The sequence below is a fragment of the Bos taurus genome, chromosome 14 (genome assembly GCF_002263795.3).
Source record: "Bos taurus isolate L1 Dominette 01449 registration number 42190680 breed Hereford chromosome 14, ARS-UCD2.0, whole genome shotgun sequence".
Lineage (NCBI taxonomy): Eukaryota > Metazoa > Chordata > Mammalia > Artiodactyla > Bovidae > Bos > Bos taurus.
In genome coordinates, this window is record NC_037341.1 from 65,048,595 (window position 1) to 65,071,756 (window position 23,162).

The following is a 23,162-nucleotide window of genomic DNA, read 5'->3' on the forward strand; positions in this document are numbered from 1 at the left end:
TAACATTCAAGTAACAAAAGGCAGGAAAACAGAGACATTAGAAACAGAGTAATCAAACAGAAAGTGAAACCTGAAAACTAAAACGGCAGACTTAAGGCCTAATCAACCAAAGGCGACCTGAAATGTACATGGTCTAAATCTAGCTAATAAAAGACAAGATTGGTCGAGTGGACTAAACACGATCCAACCATATGCTATCTATGAAATCTCATTTCAAAGATGAGGTAAGAGTGTTGAAAGTAAAAGAACAGAAAAGGATAGATCACAAAATATTAATCTAAAGAAAACAGAACATAGTGACACATAATTTCACACAATTACATGGCTAAAAAGAGAGACAATCCAAAGTACTGGTGAGGAAGTGGAGAAATTTTTGACACACTTACACTGCTGGTGGGAATGTAAAACGATGCAGCTGCTATGGAAAACAATTTGGCAATTCCTCCGAGAGTTAAAGAGGTAACACACGGTCCAGCAATGCCACTCCAAGGTGGCACACGAGAATTCAAAACACACATCCACTCAAAAGCCTACCCAAGGATGTTCCCATAACAGCACTGCTGTTAATATTCAAAAATAAATGCCAAGATATGGATGACCCTTGGAAACACCACACTCAGTGGAAGAAGTCAGCTAGAAAAGGTAACATATTGCATGATTCCACTCAGAAAATATTGAGAATAGATAAATCCATAAGAACACATAAATTAGTGGTTGCTGGGGGCTGGAGTTAAGTGGAATGGGGAGTTATCAATAAAAGGATATGGGTTTCTTTTCAGGTGATAAAATATGTTTTAAAAGTAGACAGTGGTGATGGTTGCACAACTTTATGAATACAATAAATACCTCTAAGTTGTGTGTTTAAAAATGGGTAAATGGTAAATATTGTGTGTGAATTTAATCTCAATTTTTTTAAAAAAATAAAAAAGCAGGAATGCTTAACATCAGATACAATAGACTTAAGAGATGAAAAAACAGTAACATAGGAGATACTCCAAAAATACCCAGCAATCCTAAATGCATACGAAACTAACAGCTGAAAAACTGTAGTACACAGCTGATAAAAAGAGAAATAAATCCGCATTTCTAATTGAACACTTCAACAGTTCCTTAACAACAGAAAGAAAAAACTACAATATCAACAAAGCTATAGAAGATGGAAAAAAGTATTACCAATCAATAAGCTCTCTGTGATATCAAAGAACAAAAGAAGAAACGCTCTTTGCACGTGTCTACAGAATATACACTTCAATAGACCATAATACGCTGAGCCATAAAGAAGCTCAATAAATTTAAAAGAACTGAAGTCAGAGTTTCTTCTTTGACCACAAGTCATTCAAATTAGAAATCATAAGAAAAGAATAATAGGGAAATCTCCAATTACTTGGAAATTAAGCAGATCTAAATATTCCATAATTTAAAGAGGAACACTCAGGAAAAATTAAATTTATACATAGAACTGAGTAAAAATATGACATATCAAAATATATGTAACACAACTAAAGCAGTACAGAAAGGAAATTTTATAGCAGCAAATGTACACACTGGAAAAAGTAAGTAAGTCTGAAGTCAATAATCTAGGCTCTCACTCAAAACATAGAAAAAGGAGAGAATGATAAGCTGAAAGCAGAGCAGAAATTAATGAAGTTGATTTTTAAATAACTGTTTTTTAAAAAATAATTGAAATTGATAAATTTGCAGAAGGAGGAAAAGAGAGAAAGGGATCATAAATTGCCAATATCAGAAATGAAACAAGGTATCACAACAGACTACAAACATCAAAAGGTTAATGAAAAATACTACAAACAAGCCTGCATACAACATGTGACAGCTCTAATGATACAGATCAGTAAGTCAAGAAAAATGCAAAAAACACCAAATGGTAAATCCGGGACACATGGAAAGTTTATCAAATCTTTGACGAAGAACTGGATGTCCCTTCAAAACAATCTATTCCAAAATAAAGAACAGAAGGAAACACTTAATGAAGCTAGAATTACCCTACTTCCTAAAAAAAGACATTGCAAAAAAAAAAAAGGAATATTATATACAACTATTCCTCATTAATATACATGTGAAAATACACAACAAAACATTACAAAAGGAATTCAGCAATAAGTTTGTCATTATATAACTATAAATAAAAAATATAAATAAATAATCATGACCAAGTGGAATTTATTCCAGGATTGGCTTTTTAGTTCAATATTGAAATATCAATGTTATCCTCCATAGTAACTGGCTAAACAATAAAAATCATAATATCATCTACTGATGTATAAAATTACATTTGACAAAATTCAACACCCACTCATGATAAACACTTTCAAGGAAACAGGAATAGAGAATTTCTTAACATTAGAAAGAGCATCAACAAAAACAACTTAAATTACTTAACAGTGTAAAACTCAACGTTTTCACACAAAGATTGGTACAAAAGCGAGGATGTCAGCTCTCACCGCTGTCTTTCAACATAATGGTAGAAGTTCTATCTAGAGCATTACAAGAAAGAAAAATAAGAGGTACAGATGAGAAAGGAAAAAACTGAAAATGACTCATATGTCCTTCAATAGATAACTGGCAAAACAAACTGTGATAAACTCATACCATGGAATATGATGCAGCAGTAAGACTTATCTAATTATACACACAACAATGTAGATAAACATCACATATCATATGATTCCTTTTTCTTGGTATCTCCATAATAGGCAAATTCACTGGAAACAGAAAGCAGATTAGAGATTATCAGGGAATGAGGCAAAGGAGAGACTGTGAAGTGATTACTCCAAGGGGAAAAGATGTTTTGAGAGAGTGATGAAAAGGGTCACCACATTGTAGATACACTAAATACCACTGAACTATATACTTTAAAATTGTTAATTGTATATTATGTGAATTTCACTTCAGTAATACAGAGAAAGAGAGGAGAGAAAAGTCAATCAAAAGAAAAGGAAAACCCACTGGCTCACATATTTAAAATTGAAAGGAAGTTTGAAAAGTACCCATTTATTATCTTTTCCATCTCCCTTTTACTTCATGTTTATGAAAATTCATTTGTGGAAGAATGTTCAGTGTTTAAACTATTAACAGGTGCTTATTCTAAGAGTACAAGTTAAGAGAAACATAGGCATTTGTATATGTAGGTGGAATCAATAGAAATCTTTACAGGCTAATCAATATACTTTTTAATCACTCATGATGTTCAGCAGTTTGTTGTAGAGCTATCCTAAAAAGAGTTATTTTATATTCCAAAGGTTTATCACATTTTTAATGCATATAAAACTCTACAGTTCTTAAAGAAGGAACACTAAAAATACAGTGAACTATTACTTAAGAAATTCTTTGAAAATACTTTTAAAATACACTTATCTTTAAAAATAAGTTTGTTAAGTGGTGTTTCTTTATCATTAACTAGATAAAAAGAAAAACTACAGAACTATTCCAATGTGTCCCTGAAAGTAATTTTTCATAAGCAAGTCAGAGAAAAATTTCACATACTATGTAACACTTCTGACAGGTTATTACATCAAGAGAATATTAACCTTCACTCCCTGACTCATTCAAGAAATGTTTGCAAGAATACTTTGAGCCTCTTTATCTGGTCAAAGCACTAGAAGCTAAGTGGTGTCTGTACAAACCAATCATTTCACCAGCAGTTTTATATTTCTTTAAAGCCTCATATAAAAAGCACCTGCCTGAAGTGAGTAATGGAGTTTTACATTCATTGCACTTAGGAACAGCGTATGTAACCTATTCCGTTTTCCTCCCTGGTGGAATATATTTCAGCTTATATTGCACAACACATTACCAATGCATATAAAGACTCTCTGATCAGCCATTTGGACTGCAGTCAGCAACCTGCCTGAGTGCTTTTTTTCCCCTGCCCTAAATAACATACTCACTTAATTCAACAACTCAAATGAAAAAATCTTTTTAAGATGGTGATCTTACTTTCTTAATAAATACATAACACATGTATATGAATTGACTGTATTTGGAATACAAATGGTGAGACACAAAACTTAAAGTTTGTGAAGTAACAGCTGAAAACTAGTTGAATAAATCAATCCAGGGGAATAAAACAGAAGCCTGTATGGGATGTCTTCCTGGTTTTTTTTTTTTTTTTTTTTGCCTGAGCAACCTACAATTTTAAAATTACTGTAACCACACTAAAAACTTAAGTTAATTTTGACCCATTAAAGGTCTGGAAATAGGGCTAAACTGTTATTAAAACTGAATCACTTGCATATCTGCCAGACCCCAAAGCATTTTCAAGACATACATACCCCAATCATTGTTGAAATTTGCTGAATATGAATGAAGGAAAATTTTTAAAAGAGCAACAAGGATAAAAATGTCATATGCTATTTAGTAGCCGTTGTTGTTTACTCACTAAGTTGTGTCTGACTCTTTTGCAACTCCATTAACTGCAGCCCACCAGGCTCCTCTGTCCATGGGCTTTCCCAGGCAAGAATACTGGCATGGGTTGCTATTTCCTTCTCCAACGGATCTTCCGACCCAGCGATAGGATTCTTTACCCCTGGCCACTGGTGAAGCCATGTTATATCTGAGATAGATTTAAAACTCAAGTACAACAGATAAAAAGAACAATGAAGACTGAAAGGAATTACAGAAATGGAAAAGTAACAGAAATGTGCAATGATTTTAAGATTATGGCTTGGTAATATTGTAAACTATTATCAAATCTGTTTTAACATGTTGCAATATTACAAATAAATAAGTAAAAAATAAAGAATTGAAAGTGTCCAAGGCAAAAGCTCCTCGCTGCCCCTTGCTGGTACACTCATGCAATAACCTAAAGCCAACAGCATCAATTAAAGAACATTTACTTAGACTCAAATATGCAAAATTTTAACCATAGTAAGTGTTGAGGTATTCAAAGCCTGTAAAATATGGTACCTAACCTCCAATCCTGGAAAATCCCATGGACGGAGGAGCCTGGTAGGCTGCAGTCCATGGGGTCGCTAAGAGTTGGACACGACTGAGCAACTTCCTTTTCACTTTTCACTTTCATGCACTGGAGAAAGAAATGGCAACCCACTCCAGTGTTCTTGCCTGGAGAATCCCAGGGACGGGGGAGCCTGGTGGGCTGCCGTCTATGGGGTTGCACAGAGTCGGACACAGCAGCAACCTCCAATAGATCACAATCCATTAGGCAAGAAATGAAAAGATAATAAAAAAATTTGGCCCATTCACCAATTACCTCAAGTAGTAACATGAAGTCTAGAACACTGGCAAAGCTGTGATGATCAGGCTCAAACTTGAAGCATGATTTGGCAAACTTTTTCTATAAACGGCCACATAGTCAATATTTAGCCTTTGTGAGCAATAAGGTCTCTGTTGCATTTATTCAACACTTCTTATTGTAGTAGAATAGAGCCACAGACAAAAACTAAGCAAAGAACTCAACAAACCCCGTGTGTACCAGAGAAAAATAGGCAGTGGGCTAGATTTGGCCTGTGGGCTATTCGGAGCAGTTCTTGACCCTTCCATCTGTGCTGGACTGACATAAAAAGGATTTTGTGTTTGTTTTTTAATTATCAAGATCTAACTCCAACCTCAGAGAACTCCATAGTAAGAGGTCTGGTGCAGCCTACAAAACAGCATATTTTAGAAATTTCAGCTACTGCTAGGGGACAAAGTTTTCATATGAAAAATATGCAATACTGAAAGATTTGTGTTCTTGCACCCATCAATTTTTGACCTAAGAACAGAGAGGAACAATGGTAGGTGACAGCCTATAGAGATTATGAGGCTTATACTCACAAATAACCTGGCATTAAACATCAGTATATTTTAATCAAAGAAATCTCTGCTTTCCCATGTCCACTGAAGCATTATTCACAATAATGAAGACATTAAAACAATAGGTGTCCATCAACTGAGGAATGGATAAAGAGGTATGGTGCATGTGTGCATGCATGTGTGTGTGTACATGTGTGTGTGTGTGTGTATAATGAAATTATCATTCAGCCATCAGAAAGGAAATCCTGATGTTTGCAATAACATAAATGGACCCTGAAGGAATTATGTTTAGAGAAATAAGCCACACAGGCCAAGAGAAATACTGTTATATTATCAATTATATGTGGAAACTTATTCAAAAAAATAGCCAAACTAATAGACTTAAAATTGGCTGCCGGGGGCAGAAGAGTGGGAGAAATACGTAGAAGTTTATAAAGGGATACAAACTTTCAGCTACAAGATGAATAAAATCTCAGGATCTAATGTACAATACAGTAACTACAGTTGATAACACTAAATTGAATAACTGAAATTTGCTAAAAGAGTAGAATGTAAATGTCCACATTAAATACGTACATGTGTGCATGTGTGTAAACATGTGAAACGTGATGTATATATTCATCCTTTTACAACACATATGTATATCAAATCATCACAACTCTCAAATATGTAATACACCAAGTCTTTCGATTTTGTCAAGTATATCACAATAAAGCTGAAAAAAATGAATGATATTCAAATAATAACCACGATCAAGTTATATATAAAATAAGCTACGAGGCAATATTGACAACATGAGGGATACAGCACCAAGGTAACTATATATGAAGTATAATCTTTTTAAATTGTGAATTACTACATTGTACACCTGTAACTTATATAATACTGTGCATCAATTATACTTCGATAAAAATAAATAAAAAGTTACTAGTGTTAGGTAAACAGAAATAAGAAAGACTAAAATACATATATCTCTTCATTTTGTCCAAACTCAAAAAATAAATCAAAATTGTTCTAATTCCTAAGTCAAGGTACTTGGCAAGGAAGGACTGTAACCACTAAAGAAAATCAGCAAAGTAGACTGAAACTTACAGAACCAATAATATATTCATTCTAATTAAATACTGAGTTCTTAGTATTCAAAGAAAGGTGGCAAATGCCTGGCAAGCAACTAAGAGCAAGACAAACACTCTCAAAACAAACAAACACACACTCTTCCTCTCCTCAAGATGTTGAAACTGTAGGAGAAAACAGCTAAGTTTTATTGAACCTTTAAATATGTGCAAGACAACATGCACAATGCTTTATATTACTTTTTCTAAAATAATACAAAAAGAACATGAGTACTTATTAGTATTAGTATTATTATACTACTTACTAATAAGTGTAAGTACTTTTTAGTACTGTCATAGCTGAAAAACTGAGTATTTAAGAGGCTAAGTAACTAGTCCAAGGTCACATAATATAACCAAACCGGAACTTGAATCCAGTTTGACATTGACGATTACGTTCTTAAATACTATGTTACAAATGTTCACTATCCATTAAAAACACTTACAACACTAAAGGGATTGTGAAATGGGATAAAACACAATGAAATGAGAGAACGTGGAGAATAATCAGTTCAGTTCAGTTCACATCAGTTCAGTCGCTCAGTTGTGTCCCACTCTTTGCGACCCCATGAATCGCAGCACGCCAGGCTTCCCTGTCCATCACCAACTCCCGGAGTTCACCCAGACTCACGTCCATCGAGTCAGTGATGCCATCCAGCCATCTCATCCTCTGTCGTCCCCTTCTCCTCCTGCCCCCAATCCCTCCCAGCATCAGTCTTTTCCAATGAGTCAACTCTTAGCATGAGGTGGCCAAAGTACTGGAGTTTCAGCTTTAGCATCAGTCCTTCCAAAGAACACCCAAGACTGATCTCCTTTAGGATGGACTGGCTGGATCTCCTTGCAGTCCAAGGGACTCTCAAGAGTCTTCTCCAACACCACAGTTCAAAAGCATCACTTCTTCAGTGCTCAGCCTTCTTCACATCCATACATGATGACTGGAAAAACCATAGCCTTGACTAGAAGGACCTTTGTTGGCAAAGTAATGTCTCTGCTTTTTAATATGCTATCTAGGTTGGTCATAACTTTTCTTCTAAGGAGTAAGCGTCTTTTAATTTCATGGCTTCAATCACCATCTGCAGTGATTTTGGAGCCAAAAAAATAAAGTCTGACACTGTTTCCACTTTTTCCCCATCTACTTCCCATGAAGTGATGGGACCAGATGCCATGATCTTCGTTTTCTGAATGTTGAGCTTTAAGCCAACTTTTTCACTCTCCTCTTTCACTTTCTACAAGAGGCTTTTGAGTTCCTCTTCACTTTCTGCCATAAGGGTGGTGTCATCTGCATATCTGAGGTTATTGATATTTCTCCTGGCAATCTTAATTCCAGCTTGTGCTTCTTCCAGTCTTTGCGAACCCATGAACTGCAGCATGCCAGGCTTCTCAGTCTATCACTATCTTCCTGAGTTTGCTCAAACTCATGTCCATTGAGTCAGTGAAGGCAGCCAACCACCTCATTCTCTGTCACCCCCTTCTCCTCTTTCCCTCAATTTTTACCAGCATCAGTCTTTTCCAATGAATCAGCATTTCGCATCAGGTGGCCAAAGTATTGGAGCTTCAGCTTCAATGCGAGGATAACTTTTTTAAATGTTTAAGTCCTTGAATTTGTTTTTTCTCTATAAGAAATTTTCTTGTCTACCTAAAATAGATCCTTATGTACTGAAAATGTGATATATCCAGAATACGCCACTTAAAAAATCTACATTAAGAAAGTTTCAAGGAAAACACTAATATTTTAAAAAGCAAATTCTAACATTCATGAATTAACAATTAACTCTAGAAGTCAAAATGTTTATTATAAAAACTATACAGGTTCATATTTCACTGTTTATTATCAGTAATTCTTAATGCAACTTGAAACATTTATAATCTTGTAAGTTTCAAAGAATTATTTTATTACGTGGCTTAATTTGTGAGAAAATAGCTTATATGAATGCCAGTTGTATTTCTTTGGAAAGACAAATGTAAACCTATTTAGTGATCTGATTTTCCCTTTCATCTTGTCTCTAGTTTCTGTGTAGATTTATAATGTTCATTGTTTCCAATTTTAACAAATCACCTAATGGCAGAAAGGAAAATATGTTAACCTTGGAATTATTTGCAGTTGGAGAATTCCCTTTTGTCTGGCCCATACAGAGCCTGCAATCTGTTTTAAACACAGATTGTCTGTCTTTCGTCTGACAGCCACCAAGCTGCACAAATTACTTTCTGCCTGTTCACCTGTTTGCAGCTGCGTCTGTGGCTAAAGATTCTGCCGTTTGACTTGAGCAACCACTTCAGGATTGATGACATGTGCTGCTGATAAAGTGAGCAATTTGAAGAAATTACTGGCTATAGTTATTGAAAGACATCTGGGCATGAGCTGAGAACTAGAAGCCTTCAATCATGTGCTTGCAACCTGCAGTGGCGGCAACTGTGTTTGAAGTGATACCCTACTAAAAAGAAGTTGGCCCTGGCACTAAATAACCAAGTGATGTATGGAACATAATCTCTCAAATGAGTAATAAAAGGTTTGGTCCTTTAGCTATACAAATTGGAGGTTTGGTCCTTTCTTTAAAATATTAAGAAAAAATATAAGGCAACAATTAATCCTTCCCATTTCTATCCTTTTCTGAGTTAATTTTACAAACACCTCTTATTTCCTACTTATTTCAAATTGCTATTACTATTGCTACTAAAGAAAAGGCAAGCATTTATTGAATACCTACTACAGGCTCCACACCCTAAGCCTAGGAACAGATTTACATCTACTACCTTATTAATACTCAGACCAACCTTATTAAACCAGAATTACTATTCCTTTTCTCTGGTAGAAAAAGTAAAGTTCCAGGAAACTAGCCTCATGTCACACAACTGTGAGTAACAAAGCTAGGGACTGTCTATCTCCTGATCAACAGCTCATTCAACTGTACTATACTGCCTTCCTGTTTTGCCTTTTTATTTTTTTGGGTGGGGGGGTGGGTGGAGGAGGCGGACTTCCTGTCTCCTGATATATATACTTCTGATGTGTGATTAATTGTACATTTTGTCAAAACCATTCTATGCCTCAGGTTAGCCATTTGTAGATGTGATTTCGATTCTCACCTTTCTGTCTCATTATATAAAACTTTTTCCAAATCATGCGGTCTTCATAAATTCAGAAGCCTGATTCAATCAAAATCCATGCTTTTAACAGTAAGGGATAATGCAAAAAGCTCAGACCCTTGTCATATTTCCTGAAAACCAAAGTTCAAGTAAAATCATGCTACAAATAGTAAATGCATGTCCTTTTGTGACAAATTTACACCTACTATTGAAGAAAAAGAAATAATGCCTACTAAGGTGTTGCTTAAATAAAAAGGGATTATTTAAAATATTAATGAGTTTGATGATATCAATAACAATGAATAATTTAAAAGACATATAAAACATGAGCACAAATATATGGCACTGTCTGATAGGCAGTTCTACAGAGTCAGAAAAAACAAAAACTATACCAATTAATGAAGAATCAATTAGTATCACTATAGTTCAATGTACAAATGTAAAACACACATTTAGTATGTTTCAAATGCAAAGTTGTATAGAAGATTATGGGCTAACATTTGTATAGCATCATCACATTTGTCTAATTAAAATTAATATGATTTTGGATAAGCATTTAAACCCTTTTTCTCCATTTGCAAACGGTAATGAGCCAGTACATGTCATATTCAAGATAAACCTATTCAGAGATCATAGGCAAAGCAAAAACAGATATAACCATTCAGATGACCAGTTTTCATGCAATGTCTAAAATTCTTAATTTATAGACATAATTAAATATAGTAAAAATCAATAATTTGAAAATTGTTCATTTGAGAAAAATAAAAGAGTCTGTTAATACTAGAAACCAAACTTTGAAAAAATTTATTAGCTGGTAAGCTATGAAAGTTCTCAGAGAAAATGACTCCAGCAAACACTAATCTAAAATAATGTCAAATATAAAAAAATTCTGCAGTTAATACATAAGAATGCTAATTTGCTTTTCCAACTATCAAATCATTATTCTTGTTTAGGGTGGACATATTAAATAAAATGTATTTCTTCATTTTGTTAGAGGGGACATGTTCTTTTAAAAAGCCTCTCTCAAAAATTCTTTTGAATAACTGGCTTTTCGACTACTTTTACATTGGTGTTTAAATTTCCATAGGGTTGGAAAATATCCCTGTAAATAATGCTTTTTTCAGAAAAAATTTAAATACATTGGTAAGAATGCCACCCAAAATACACAATCATTTCAACTTGTTAAAATTTGAGGATACTGAAGAAATAGAAAGACCAAAGACTTGAGGTAACTGTATAAATTTGGTCTTCACATTTCAGTATTCATAAATTGAATTAAACACAGACCTGACTGACTCTAGCCACAAAAGAAGATATATACCAATGATTATAATAAATCAAGCCTTATTTATGTATATAATGATATACCAATAGTAACATTCTTCTACACAAAGATACACAATCTAAGTTACCATCCTCTTTCCTAATCATGTCATGAGTTCATATTTTTAATAGCACCTTTTATTTTAAAAGACTTAAGTCGTGAGAACATTCTTATGTACCACTTCATAACTTTGACACAAAGTACGTATAAAAAGATTAAACTTTATTTGGTATAAAATCAGTTGGCAGTTTTACATCTGTGCATGCAACATAAATACCCCAGCTGGCATCTCAAGCACACACACATATGGACTTCAAAACAGAAACTTCCTTATTTGCAGCACTGCCAGGGTAATTTTGTATCCTCTGCATACTACAGCTATTTGTCAGGCCCCTGCAGGTGTGCACTGCACATAAACACACAGCTGTAGTCCAGCAAGCCAAGTGTTCCATCAAACACATAAAGGGAACCTCAGCAGTCGGATTAGTCATCCCTACAACAGGTCCAAGGAGAACAATATGGGTTAGTATTTTTGGAAAAAGCATGGATAGGAAATTTATGATTATGCTAGTCTTACCAAATAACTGGTGGATTGTGTCATTTTTAAAGATACGCCTACTTATTAAGTCTTTCTTAGAAAGGCTGCAAAAAGTGGAATTTGTTTTTTAGTTTTAAACATGACCAATAATCTATAAATGAGTTTATGAAGTTCAAAATGTGAAAAAATTTTTCAAATTCATTTCAGTTTTTGGCAGTTAATGCAGTTGAGTGCCTTGGAAATAATATTTACAAATCATAATCACTATATCTTAAAACACTTATCAGTTCTATATTTTTATAATTCTACTTTTCAATTCATAGGTATTTTAAGATGAATTTGCTAATGCACGTTATTTGTGTCCAAAATTACATTTGACATTTAACTATCAAAAGTTACATGCTGTTTTAATATTAGACTGTGATCAAATATTTACTTCTCAAATATGATATGAAAGTATATCAACCTACAAATGGCAGGGGAAATAAATGAAAATATAAAACATGATCATTTTGCAATCAGGAGAAAGCTCCCAACAAAATTAAATGTGACCTTATTCATACTCTTTAAAATACCAAGTAAGCACTTCAAGCAGTTGATAATTATGACTACTTTAACCACATTTCCCCCGAACTGCCCCAAGTCCACCTGGCAGTTGACAAAACATGAAAGATAACTTAGAAAATGAGCTTGAATGCATTATGCCTAATATACTAATCTTCAGTGAACTTGAGGTCAGAGAGTTAGTAATCAAGGAACACTAGCAGTCTCTGACATGAAGGAACTCACTTTTTCTCATATCTGGAAGGTATAACAGGACGTTAGAAACTACAAATTAAACCCTTCAGCATGAAACCTAACTTTATTAAGTACTATCCTAGTTTAGCTGAGCCACAAAAATAGGATCTAATGTAGGAACAGAGTTAAAGGGTTCTCATCACAATGAAGGAATCTGTTTTCCTTTATCTTGCATCTACTTGAGATGATGGATGTTCAGTAAACTTACTGTGGCAATCATATAATGATGTATGTAAGTCAAATCATTATGCTCTAAACCTTAAACATACTATGCTGTATTGTCAATTATACCTCAATAAAACTGGAAGGAAAAATAACAGCAAAGACTTGAAAACTGTCCCAGTTTTATAAGTCAGGCTGGCTTGAGGCTGACAGGTATTTCTATATACATATAAAACATTGTCCCTGAGAAAATCTACTCTCCTAGCAAGTTCAATGTTCAATACAATATTGTTGTCTAGAACCACTACACTGTACACTGGCTCTCCAGGACTTATTAACCTACTAGTTTCAAGTTTCAGAGAAGGCAATGGCACCCCACTCCAGTACTTTTGCCTAGAAAATCCCATGGACAGAGGAGCCTGGTAGGCTGCAGTCCATGGGGTCGCTAGAGTTGGACACGACTGAGCGACTTCACTTTCACTTTTCACTTTCATGCATTGGAGAAGGAAATGGCAACCACTCCCGTGTTCTTGCCTGGAGAATCCCAGGGACGGGAAGCCTGGTGGACTGCCATCTATGGGGTCGCACAGAGTCGGACACGACTGAAGCGACTTAGCAGCAGCAGCAGCAGTTTCAAGTTTGTACCCTTAAACAGAATCCCTCCCACTTCCCAACTAACCACCATTTTACTGTTTCTATGAGCTCTGGTGACATAGGTACTAGATAACACCACAATGGCAGTAATACTGCAATACATAAACACATTAATTCAATATGCTGTATACCTTAAACATAAACGTGTCAAATATATTTTATTAACAATATTTTTTAAAAAATGAATAAAGTATGAAAAGAGACAGCAAATGTGGAAAAGATGTAACAGTTTCTAATTAATTAATTAGATTGCTTTATAGTAAATTCTCTCACATCTTATTCTTTTCTGAAACTATAAATAGGAAATACTTGGAATTCAACCTGGATCCCAATATTACTGACGGGTCCCTGAGGTGTGATTCATAGCTCTTTAAAGCTTCCTAGTAGCCTTAAATGCTCCAGGCTAGATCCAGCTGAATTTTGGTTCTGAACCACACAGTAATTCTTTTTCAGCAATTCTATCTCAAACATTTACATCACTACCTCTTGGCCCAAAATACTGTCATCAAGAAAAGTGTCATAAGCTGAGAGTGAGTAAAATATCTTGGCCTTTAATGTTCACAATAAAATACATTTAAAACAAATTTTAGTTAACAGTATCTGTTCCAGTTATTTATGGCTGTGGAACTATTCCAAAACTCAGTGGCTTAAACCAACAATCTATTTTTATCTCGTACAGTTCTGTGGATTTTCTGGACTCATCTGGGTGGATCTCGCCTGTCTTGCTCTCATGCAGCTGAAGTCAGATGGTGGCTGGGACTGGAGTCATCTGAAGATGCTACTGAGCTAGTGATGCAAATGGTTTCATCATTCGCGTGTCAGACACCTTAGTCAAAACAACTGAAACAACTGGGGACCAGGCAGGCATCTCTTTCCCTACATTAGTGACTCCAGTTGGCTACCTTGGACTTCTTCACAACATGATAGTCTCATGGACACCAGACTTTTGACGTAATAGCTGACTTCGATCAAAGCAAATACTCTAAGTGATGCAGGCATAAAATGCAGAGCTTATTACTTAGTCTCCGCTGTCTACAGTATCCACTTTTGCCACAATCTATTAGTTAAAGGCATCATGGGGCTAGGCTGAACTCAAGGGAATGAACAGACACAATGAAACTGAGAAGGATAGTTCATAGCTATCTTTAGAGACCGGCAACCACTTCATAGCAATAAAATCATTTTAAAAGAATCTGAAAAACAATGGATATATGTATAACTGAATCACTTTGTTGTACACCTGAAATTAACACAACATTGTTAATCAATTACACTTCAATATAAAATAAAAATTAAATTAAAAAAATTTAATTCCTCTTTTGCTAGCAATCTGCTAAAGTGTTAATATTTTATAATTATTCTGTTATTTACAATGATATTACATGATATTAATATGCACAGATTTGATTATGAAATAGAGTGACTTCCCCAGTGGCTCAGATGGTAAAGCATCTGCCTACAATGTGGGAGACCCAGGTTCAATCCCTGGGTTGGAAAGATCTCCTGGAGAAGGAAATGGCAACCCACTCTAGTATTCTTGCCTGGAAAATCCCATGGATGGGATTTTCAGTCCATGGGGTTGCAAAGAGTCGGACACGACTAAGCATCTTCACTTTCAGTTTCAATATGCATGGATTTGATTATGAAATAGAGTGACTAAGAGACAGCAAGGTATGATATAAATTTATTTCAAGTTGCTTTTCCTGACTCCACAGAGATTTAATCTATACCCAAAATTAATTCTACTTCTGTTTCTATTTTTCAACCAGCCAAATACTGGAAATTTTCCTCAGTTACAAAAAATGATCAATCTTTATCTAAAAGTTTGTCATTAAGCTAAACAAATCATATCTCACTTGTTTAAAAGTACTACACTTAGTAAATAATTACTAGAACTTTTAAGAGAGCCTTTATATGGGTCTGGGGAAAGGGGATAAATTATAACAGACAAATAGCCAGGAATCTATGCATGAACAAACACACACAAGTGCACAGAAAACACACAAGAAAAACCACGAAGGGCATACTAGGCCTGTTCATGGGAGTTTAACAGCAATTCTGAAACTGCTAAGAGCTAAATTAAAGGAAATGTTACCCCCAAAATTAGAATTTTCAGGAAACAACAGAATGACGTAAGGATGAGAGTAAAGGAAATGAGAATAGTTCAAGTTTTTATGTAATCGGTAGGGTGATGTTTTAATCTCTTCCGCATTAAAAAAATACTTTAAAAAAAAATGAAAAGACAAAACTCTCCCATAATTACATGGCTTTTTTAAGTTTATAAAGAAGGAGGCCTAAAATACTGCATCCTCCATCTCACCCATGTCCTACACTTGCCCAAGAAGTAACAACTCGCACTTCTTTCATATGAAGAAAACTTTTTGCACAGAAAACTATCAACCACCTACATATATACTTATTATCCATCCATCAGTAATACACACATATGCATCCACGCATGCAAGTACACACACCAATTTCTTAAAAATAAAGATGGCATGGTGCTATACATATTAGTCCGAAAATTACTTTTTACTTAGAATCAACCAATCTATCCAAATATTTTAACACAAGACTATTTTTCTGGGCTCCAAAATCACTGCAGATGGTGACTACAGCCATGAAATTAAAAGATACTTGGTCCTTGGAAGGAAAGTTATGACCAACCTAGACAGCATATTCAAAAGCAGAGACATTACTTTGCCAACAAAGGCCCTTCTAGTCAAGGCTATGGTTTTTCCAGTGGTTATGTATGGATGTGAGAGTTGGACTGTGAAGAAAGCTGAGCACCGAAGAATTGATGCTTTTGAACTGTGGTGCTGGAGAAGACTCTTGAGAGTCCCTTGGACTGCAAAGAGATCCAACCAGTCCATCCTAAAGGAGATCAGTCCTGGGTATTCTTTGGAAGGACTGATGTTGAGGCTGAAACTCCAATTCTTTGACCACCTGATGCGAAGAGCTGACTCATTTGAAAAGACCCTGATGCTGGGAAAGATTGAGGGCGGGAGGAGAAGGGGATGACAGAGGATGAGATGGTTGGATGGCATCACTGACTCGATGGACATGGGTTTGGGTAGACTCTGGGAGTTGGTGATGGACAGGGAGGCCTGGTGTGCTACAGTTCATGGGGTCGCAAAGGTCGGACACAACTGAGCGACTGAACCGAACTGAAGTAAATGTAAAAAGCACTACATATTGCACAGCTTACCTTTATAGTACTCTGCTATAATGGATGAATTACCAACATGCCATTGAGAGAAAGAAATCAGATACGAAAGACTCTATGCTACATGACTCCATTCACATGAACTTCAAAAACAAGCAAAACTAATCAATGGTGACAGAAATCTGAATAAGAACTGCCTCTAGAGGTGATCAGGAATGATTTGCAAGGGAACATAAAGGAACTCCTCATTACCGAGCCTGAAAAATTCTGAAATTATTTCTGGTTCTAAAACATAGAGCAAGACCATTTATCAACAAATCATCTGATATCTTTGCTTCTTTTTCTTCACTTCCAAGTAAATAACTCTCAAAATACTAAGTCATTATTTTCAACACTTGGAAACACTGAAAGAAACTGAGGTTCTCAGAGGTCAAGTAACTTCACCAACATTCCATGACTAATCAAGTAAAAGCCGCATTCAGAATTTAAGCTTTCTCAGTCTTAATTCACAGCTATTTTTCCTTGCATTTTACAACAGTAATTTCCAGATTGTATTATGAATTTTATTGGAAGTTTTCAGCTGTTCTCTCCAAGAAAAAGTAGTAGGAAAAACAAAGGCAAACCTACATTTTAAAACTGAGGGGCTTAAAAAAAATAATATAAATTATGAACTTAAAATAACTACAAAATCTCCCTCAAGAGGTAATAAACTTTAGCTGCTTATAACACAACTGATGCAATGAATTGGGAAAAAGCAGATAATGAGACAAAATAATTGGAAAATTATGCTGTAATTCAATCACATTGATGACATTTTGGTCATAGATTTATGGGTAACTTTTCATTTTATGTTTTATAGTAATTTCCATATTTCACATTTTATAGTAATTCCTATGGTCTATAACCTATTTTTGTTTAAAAAAAAAAAAGAATGTAAACTGTTACATATCTTCAAAAGAAAATTCATTAAGCTGAAATTCACATCCTCTTTGACCTACAATCTCACATTTTAAATTCATCTCATAGAAAGAAAATCAAAACTGTAGAGACTTGATATGCAAAATTCAGTTCCGTCACACAGTCGTGTCCACTCTTTGAGACCCCATGGACTGCAGCAGGCCAGGCTTCCCTGTCCACCACCAACTTCCGGAGCTTGCTCAAACTCATGGCCATCGAGTCGGGGATGCCATCCAACCATCTCATCCTCTGACATCCCCATCTCCTCCTGCCTTCAATCTTTCCCAGCATCAGGGTCTTTTCCAAGGTGTCAGTTCTTCGCATCAGGTGGCCAAAGTATTGGAGTTTCAGCTTTAGCATCAGTCCTTCCAATGAATATTCAGGACTGATCTCCTTTATGATTGACTGGTTTGATTTCCTTGCAGACCAAAGGACTCTCAAGAGTCTTCTCCAACACCACAGTTCAAAAGCATCAATTCTTCGGTGCTCAGCTTTCTTCACAGTCCAACTCTCATATCCATACATACATACATACATCCATACTGGAAAAACCACAGCTTTGACTAGATAGACCCCTGTTGGCAAAGTAATGCCTCTGCTTTTTAATATGCTGTCTGGCCTGGTCATAACTTTCTTCCAAGGACCAAGCGTCTTTTAATTTCATGGCTGCAGTCACCATCTGCAGTGATTTTGGAGCCCAAACAAACAAAAGTCTCTCACTGTTCCCACTGTTTCCCCATCTATTTGCCATGAAGTGATGGACCGGATGCCATGATTTTAGTTTTCTGAATGTTGAGTTTTAAGCCAATTTTTCACTCTCCTCTTTCACTTTCAGCAAGAGGCTCTTTACTCCTCTTTGCTTTCTGCCATAAGGGTGGTGTCATCTGCATATCTGAGGTTATTGATATTTCTCCCAGTAATCTGGACTCATTCCAGCTTGTGCTTCATCCAACCGGGCATTTCTCATGATGTACTCTGCATAGAAGTTAAACAAGCAATATAAAGCCTTGACGTATTCCTTTCTCACTTTGGAACTAGTCTGTTGTTCCATGTCCATTTCTAACTGTTGCTTCTTGACCTGCATACAGATTTGTCAGGAGGCAGGTAAGGTGCTCTAGTATTCCCACCTCTTTAAGAATTTTCCACAGTTTGTTGTGATCCACACAATATATGCAAAGTTATTCTGCACCAATACAACTAGTAGCAAAAAAGGGGAAACAGTCTATATGTTCATAAAGAGGGCAATACCTTAATAAATAATAGTAGTTTTATATTATAAAGCAGCATGAATATATTTAATAAAAGAAAAGTTATATTACTGTAATACTGAAAAAATAACCATAATATGGTATTAAGTGTAAAGTGCAGGTTACAGAATATGCATATGCTTTTGCTGAAATACACACACATACTCAGTGCAAACCTACAGATGTGGTGTTTTTCTCTCTTTATGCTCCTAATTTATCCCCCCCTCTCTGTCCACTTTGGTAATTATAAGTTTGCTTTCTGTGACTCTATTTCTATTTTGTATATTTATTCATTTACATTACTTTTCAGATTCTTCATATTAATGTTATCACATGGTACTTGTCTTTCTCCATTTCACTTACACCACTTCTCTACCTCCAGCCATGTTGCTGCAAATGGCAATATCGCATTCTTTTTTATAGCTGAGTAATACTTCATTGTGTGTGTGCGTATTTATATATATGAATGTATATCACGTCTTCTTAAGCGAAGTTCTGTTCATAAGCATTCGGGGTGTTCTCACATCTTGGATGTACTAAATAGCGCTGCTATGAAAAAGGGAGTGCATGTATCTTTTCAAATTGGGTTTTTCATTTTTACTGGAAATATACCCAGAACTTGGATTGCTGGATAATATGGCAGCTCTATTTTTCGTTTTTAAGGAAAACTCCACACTGTTTTCCACAGCGGCACCAACTTACATTCCCACCAACAATGTCAGACAGTTGTGTTTTTCCACACCCTTTCCAGTGTTTAATATTTGCAGACTTCTTGATGATGGATGGCTACTCTGACCTGTGTGAGGTGATACCTCATTGTGGATTTCATTTCCAAGTCTCAAATAGTGTTTCTAAGCATCTTTTCATACGCCTGTTGGCCACTTGTATGTCTTATTTGCAGAAACATCTATTTAGGTCTTCTGCCAACTACTTAATTGTTTGTGGTTTCTCTTGATACTGAGCTGTATGAGTTCTCCATGTATTTTGGATAATAAACTCTTGTCAGAATGATCATTTGCAAATATTTTCTCTCATTCCATATGTTGTCTTTTTGTTATGTTTTACAGTTTCTTTTGTTGTATAAAAAGCATGTGAGCTTAATTAGGTTCCATTTGTTTACTTTTCCTTTTATTTCATTTGTCTTGGGAGACCGATTTAAGAAAATATTGCTATGATTTATGTGAAAAAATAATTTAACCATTGTTCATCTCTAGAAGTTTTATGGTTATGCACTATGTTGTATATGTAGGTCTTTAAACCATTAAGAGTTTCTATCTGCATACGGTGTGAGGGAATGTTCTAATTTCACTGATTTACATGTAGCTGTCCAGTTTTCCCAACACCATTTGTTCAAGAAATTGCCTTTTCTCTATTTTATATTTCTGCCTCCTTTGTCGTGGATAAACTGACCACAGGTACATCCGTTTACTATGGGTTATCTGTTCTGTTCCACTGATCTATTTTTTTGGCTGTACCGTGCTGTTTCAATTACTATAGTTTTTATAGTACAGTGTGAAGCCTGGAAGGATTATGCCTTCAGCTTTGTTCTTTCACTTCAGGATTGCTTTGGCAATTCTAGATCTCCTGTGATTCCATATAAATTTTAGAATTATTTTTTCTAGCACTGTGAGAAATAATGTATTTGTGGGACTGCATGGTATCTGTAGATGCTTTGGATACCATGGTCATTTTAACAATATTAATTCTTCCAATCCAAGAGCAGGGAACATCGTTCCATTGCTTTGAATCATCTTCTGTTTCCTTTACCTGTGTTTTATGGTTTTCAGCATATAGGTCTTTCATCTCTTTGGTTAAGTTTACTCCTAGGAATTTAATTTTTTGGATGTGACTTAAAACAGGATTTTTAAAATTTTCTTTCTCATATTTTGCTATTAGTGTAAAGAAATGCAACAGATTTCTGAATATTAATCCTGCACCTTGCTACCTTGCTGAATTCATTTGTTAGTTCTAATAGGTTTGGGGTAGAGACTTTAGGGTTCTCTACATAGTCATGGTATCTACAAACAGTGACAGTTGTACCTCTTCCTCTCCAATTTGGATACTTTTTTTTTTGACTGCTGTGGCTAAGACTTCCAATACTATGCTGAACAGAACTAGTGAGACTAAGAATCCGTGTATTGTTCCTGAATTTAGCAGGAAGGCTTTCTGACTTCACAATTGAGTATTATATCGGTTGTGGGTTTGCCATAAATGGGCTTCCTTGTGGCTCAGCTGGTAAAGAATCAGCCTGCAATGCGGGAGACCTGGCTTGGGAAAATCCCCTAGAAAAAGGAAAGGCTACCCACTCCAGTATTCTGGCCTGGAGAATTCCACGGACTGTATAGTCCAAGGGGGTACACAGAGCTAGACACGACTGAGCGCCTTTTGCTTTCACTTTGCCATAAATGGCTTTTATTATGTTGAGGTATGTTCCCTCTATACCCATTTTATGAGACTTTTTATCATAAACGGATGCTTAATTTTGTCAAATGGTTTTTCTGCATCACATGAGGCAATCATGTGGTTTTTGTCTTTCCCTTTGTTAATGTGGTGTCTCACAAAGATTGACTTGTATATGCTGAACCATCCTTGCATCGCTGGAATGAATTCAGCATAATCATGATGTATGACCCTTTCTATACATTGCTAGATTTGGTTTAATCATATTTTGCTAAGGACTTTTGTATCGATATTCATCAAAGAACTGGCCCAGTATTAATTTTAACTTAATAAAAAATTTAAAGGTAAAAAAAATAAATGCCTAAGCTTTCTCTTATGAGTAAAATAGAATCAAAGAATAACCAAGATTAAAAACAAACTTACTTTTTTACAAAGTTAGTTAGAAAAACATAGTGCTATATTGCAATATTTTTTAATTGACTATTTTTCAAAAACCAAATTGACAGTTTACCAGAGATTATTAAGATTTACTTACTATCAGGATATGTCACTGGTGGAAAGCCAGATATACCAAAGTAAACTGTACAAGGTAAATAAATGTAAATTATTATTATTTAGACTATTAAATATTTCAGACTTTTCTAGTAATATTGCTCATTCTTATTTTTCCAACGAGTATAATAATAAACAAAAAAGCTTATAACACAATTTATTCTGGAAGGTATCTACCCACTGGATGTTTCTGGAAATCCAAGATATATCTAAAACATACTCTTACCATTCACTGCTGCTGCTGCTAAGTCAATTCAGTCGTGTCAGGGATATTATGCGTTTTTAACATAATGCTATTCATTCTTTAACATGCAGTTAATCTCAGTGCTTAAAACTATTTTTTAAACTATTTTCATTTTAAAATGAACTGAAATAAAGATAAACTGCACAAAACCTGTCAATCTTAACATGAAGAATTTGCACATTTTGAACTGTTCTTTTAAATTTTTCATGAGAAATTAATTTCTTATAAAAGTTTTATTTTTTCTTATTTGAATCTGAATCTTATTGTAAGCAAGTATCCCTTGACTTCCTTTTTATTCAACTAAAATAGTTTCAGAATATATTTTTTAAAAAATCATAAAATTTAATTTTACTAGTTACCAGATCCAGATTTACCCATCTTTAAAAGCTCAACACAGGCATCGTTTTTCCACCTAATTGCCTCATGGCCACTAGTTCTCCCCCATTCTAACCAGGCAGAACAAAGAGGTAAGGTAATATTTAAGCATTTAATAAATGTTTCCTGAATTTAAAAACTGATAAATACTAGAACCAGAATCCATTCATTTAAAACATTTATTTTATGCATGCTAACCACAGACATTGTCTTTTCCTACAGAAACTGTCTAAAAATCAGAAGTGACCAGGAATTATGATAAAATATGACAGTATGATGGGAGAAATATAGGGTATATTTAATTTTTATAGATATATATTGGAGTGTAATATCTAAATTACAGGTGTAAATATACTGACTAAAAAGTTTTAAACATTACACTACATTTACAGTTACTTTAAAATATTGGCTATATTCTTCTATTGTACAATATATCCTAGTAACATATTTTATACACCCCCTGCCCCCTTTCGTCTCTCCTCATAGTCTATTCTCTAAATCTGAGTCTGTTTCTTTTTTTTGTTATATTCATTAGATGGTTCTTTTTCCTAGATTTCATAAATAGTGATATCATAAAGTATTTGTCTCTGTCTGGTTTATTTCATTTAACATAGTACCTTCCAAATCCATGTTGCTGCAAATGGCAACATTTTATTCTATTTTTATGACTGAGTAGTTTGTGTGTATTTGTCATGTTAGTCACTCAGTTGTGCCTGACTCTTTGCGACCCCATGGGCTATAGCCCACCAGCCTCCACTGTCCATGGGATTCTCCAGGCAAGAA

At 35.0% G+C, this 23,162-nt stretch overlaps 1 protein-coding gene across 33 annotated transcripts in view; it reads right to left on the reverse strand.

The window, feature by feature from the left end:
- VPS13B (vacuolar protein sorting 13 homolog B) overlaps nucleotides 1-23,162 on the reverse strand; it is an 806,276-nt gene that overhangs the window by 595,302 nt on the left and 187,812 nt on the right. Inside the window, exon 1 of one of the 33 annotated variants that reach the window (XM_059874357.1) lies at nucleotides 2,460-3,368. The exons of 30 other annotated variants lie outside the window; for them this stretch is intronic. In XM_059874357.1, the coding sequence (XP_059730340.1) occupies nucleotides 2,460-2,559 (100 nt within the window). In that variant the 5' untranslated portion in view covers nucleotides 2,560-3,368. Of the gene's footprint in view, nucleotides 1-2,459; nucleotides 3,369-11,511; nucleotides 11,780-21,743; nucleotides 21,789-23,162 lie in introns of those variants that run through there. 2 more of the 33 variants (XM_059874371.1, XM_059874370.1) reach the window with 2 other exon arrangements.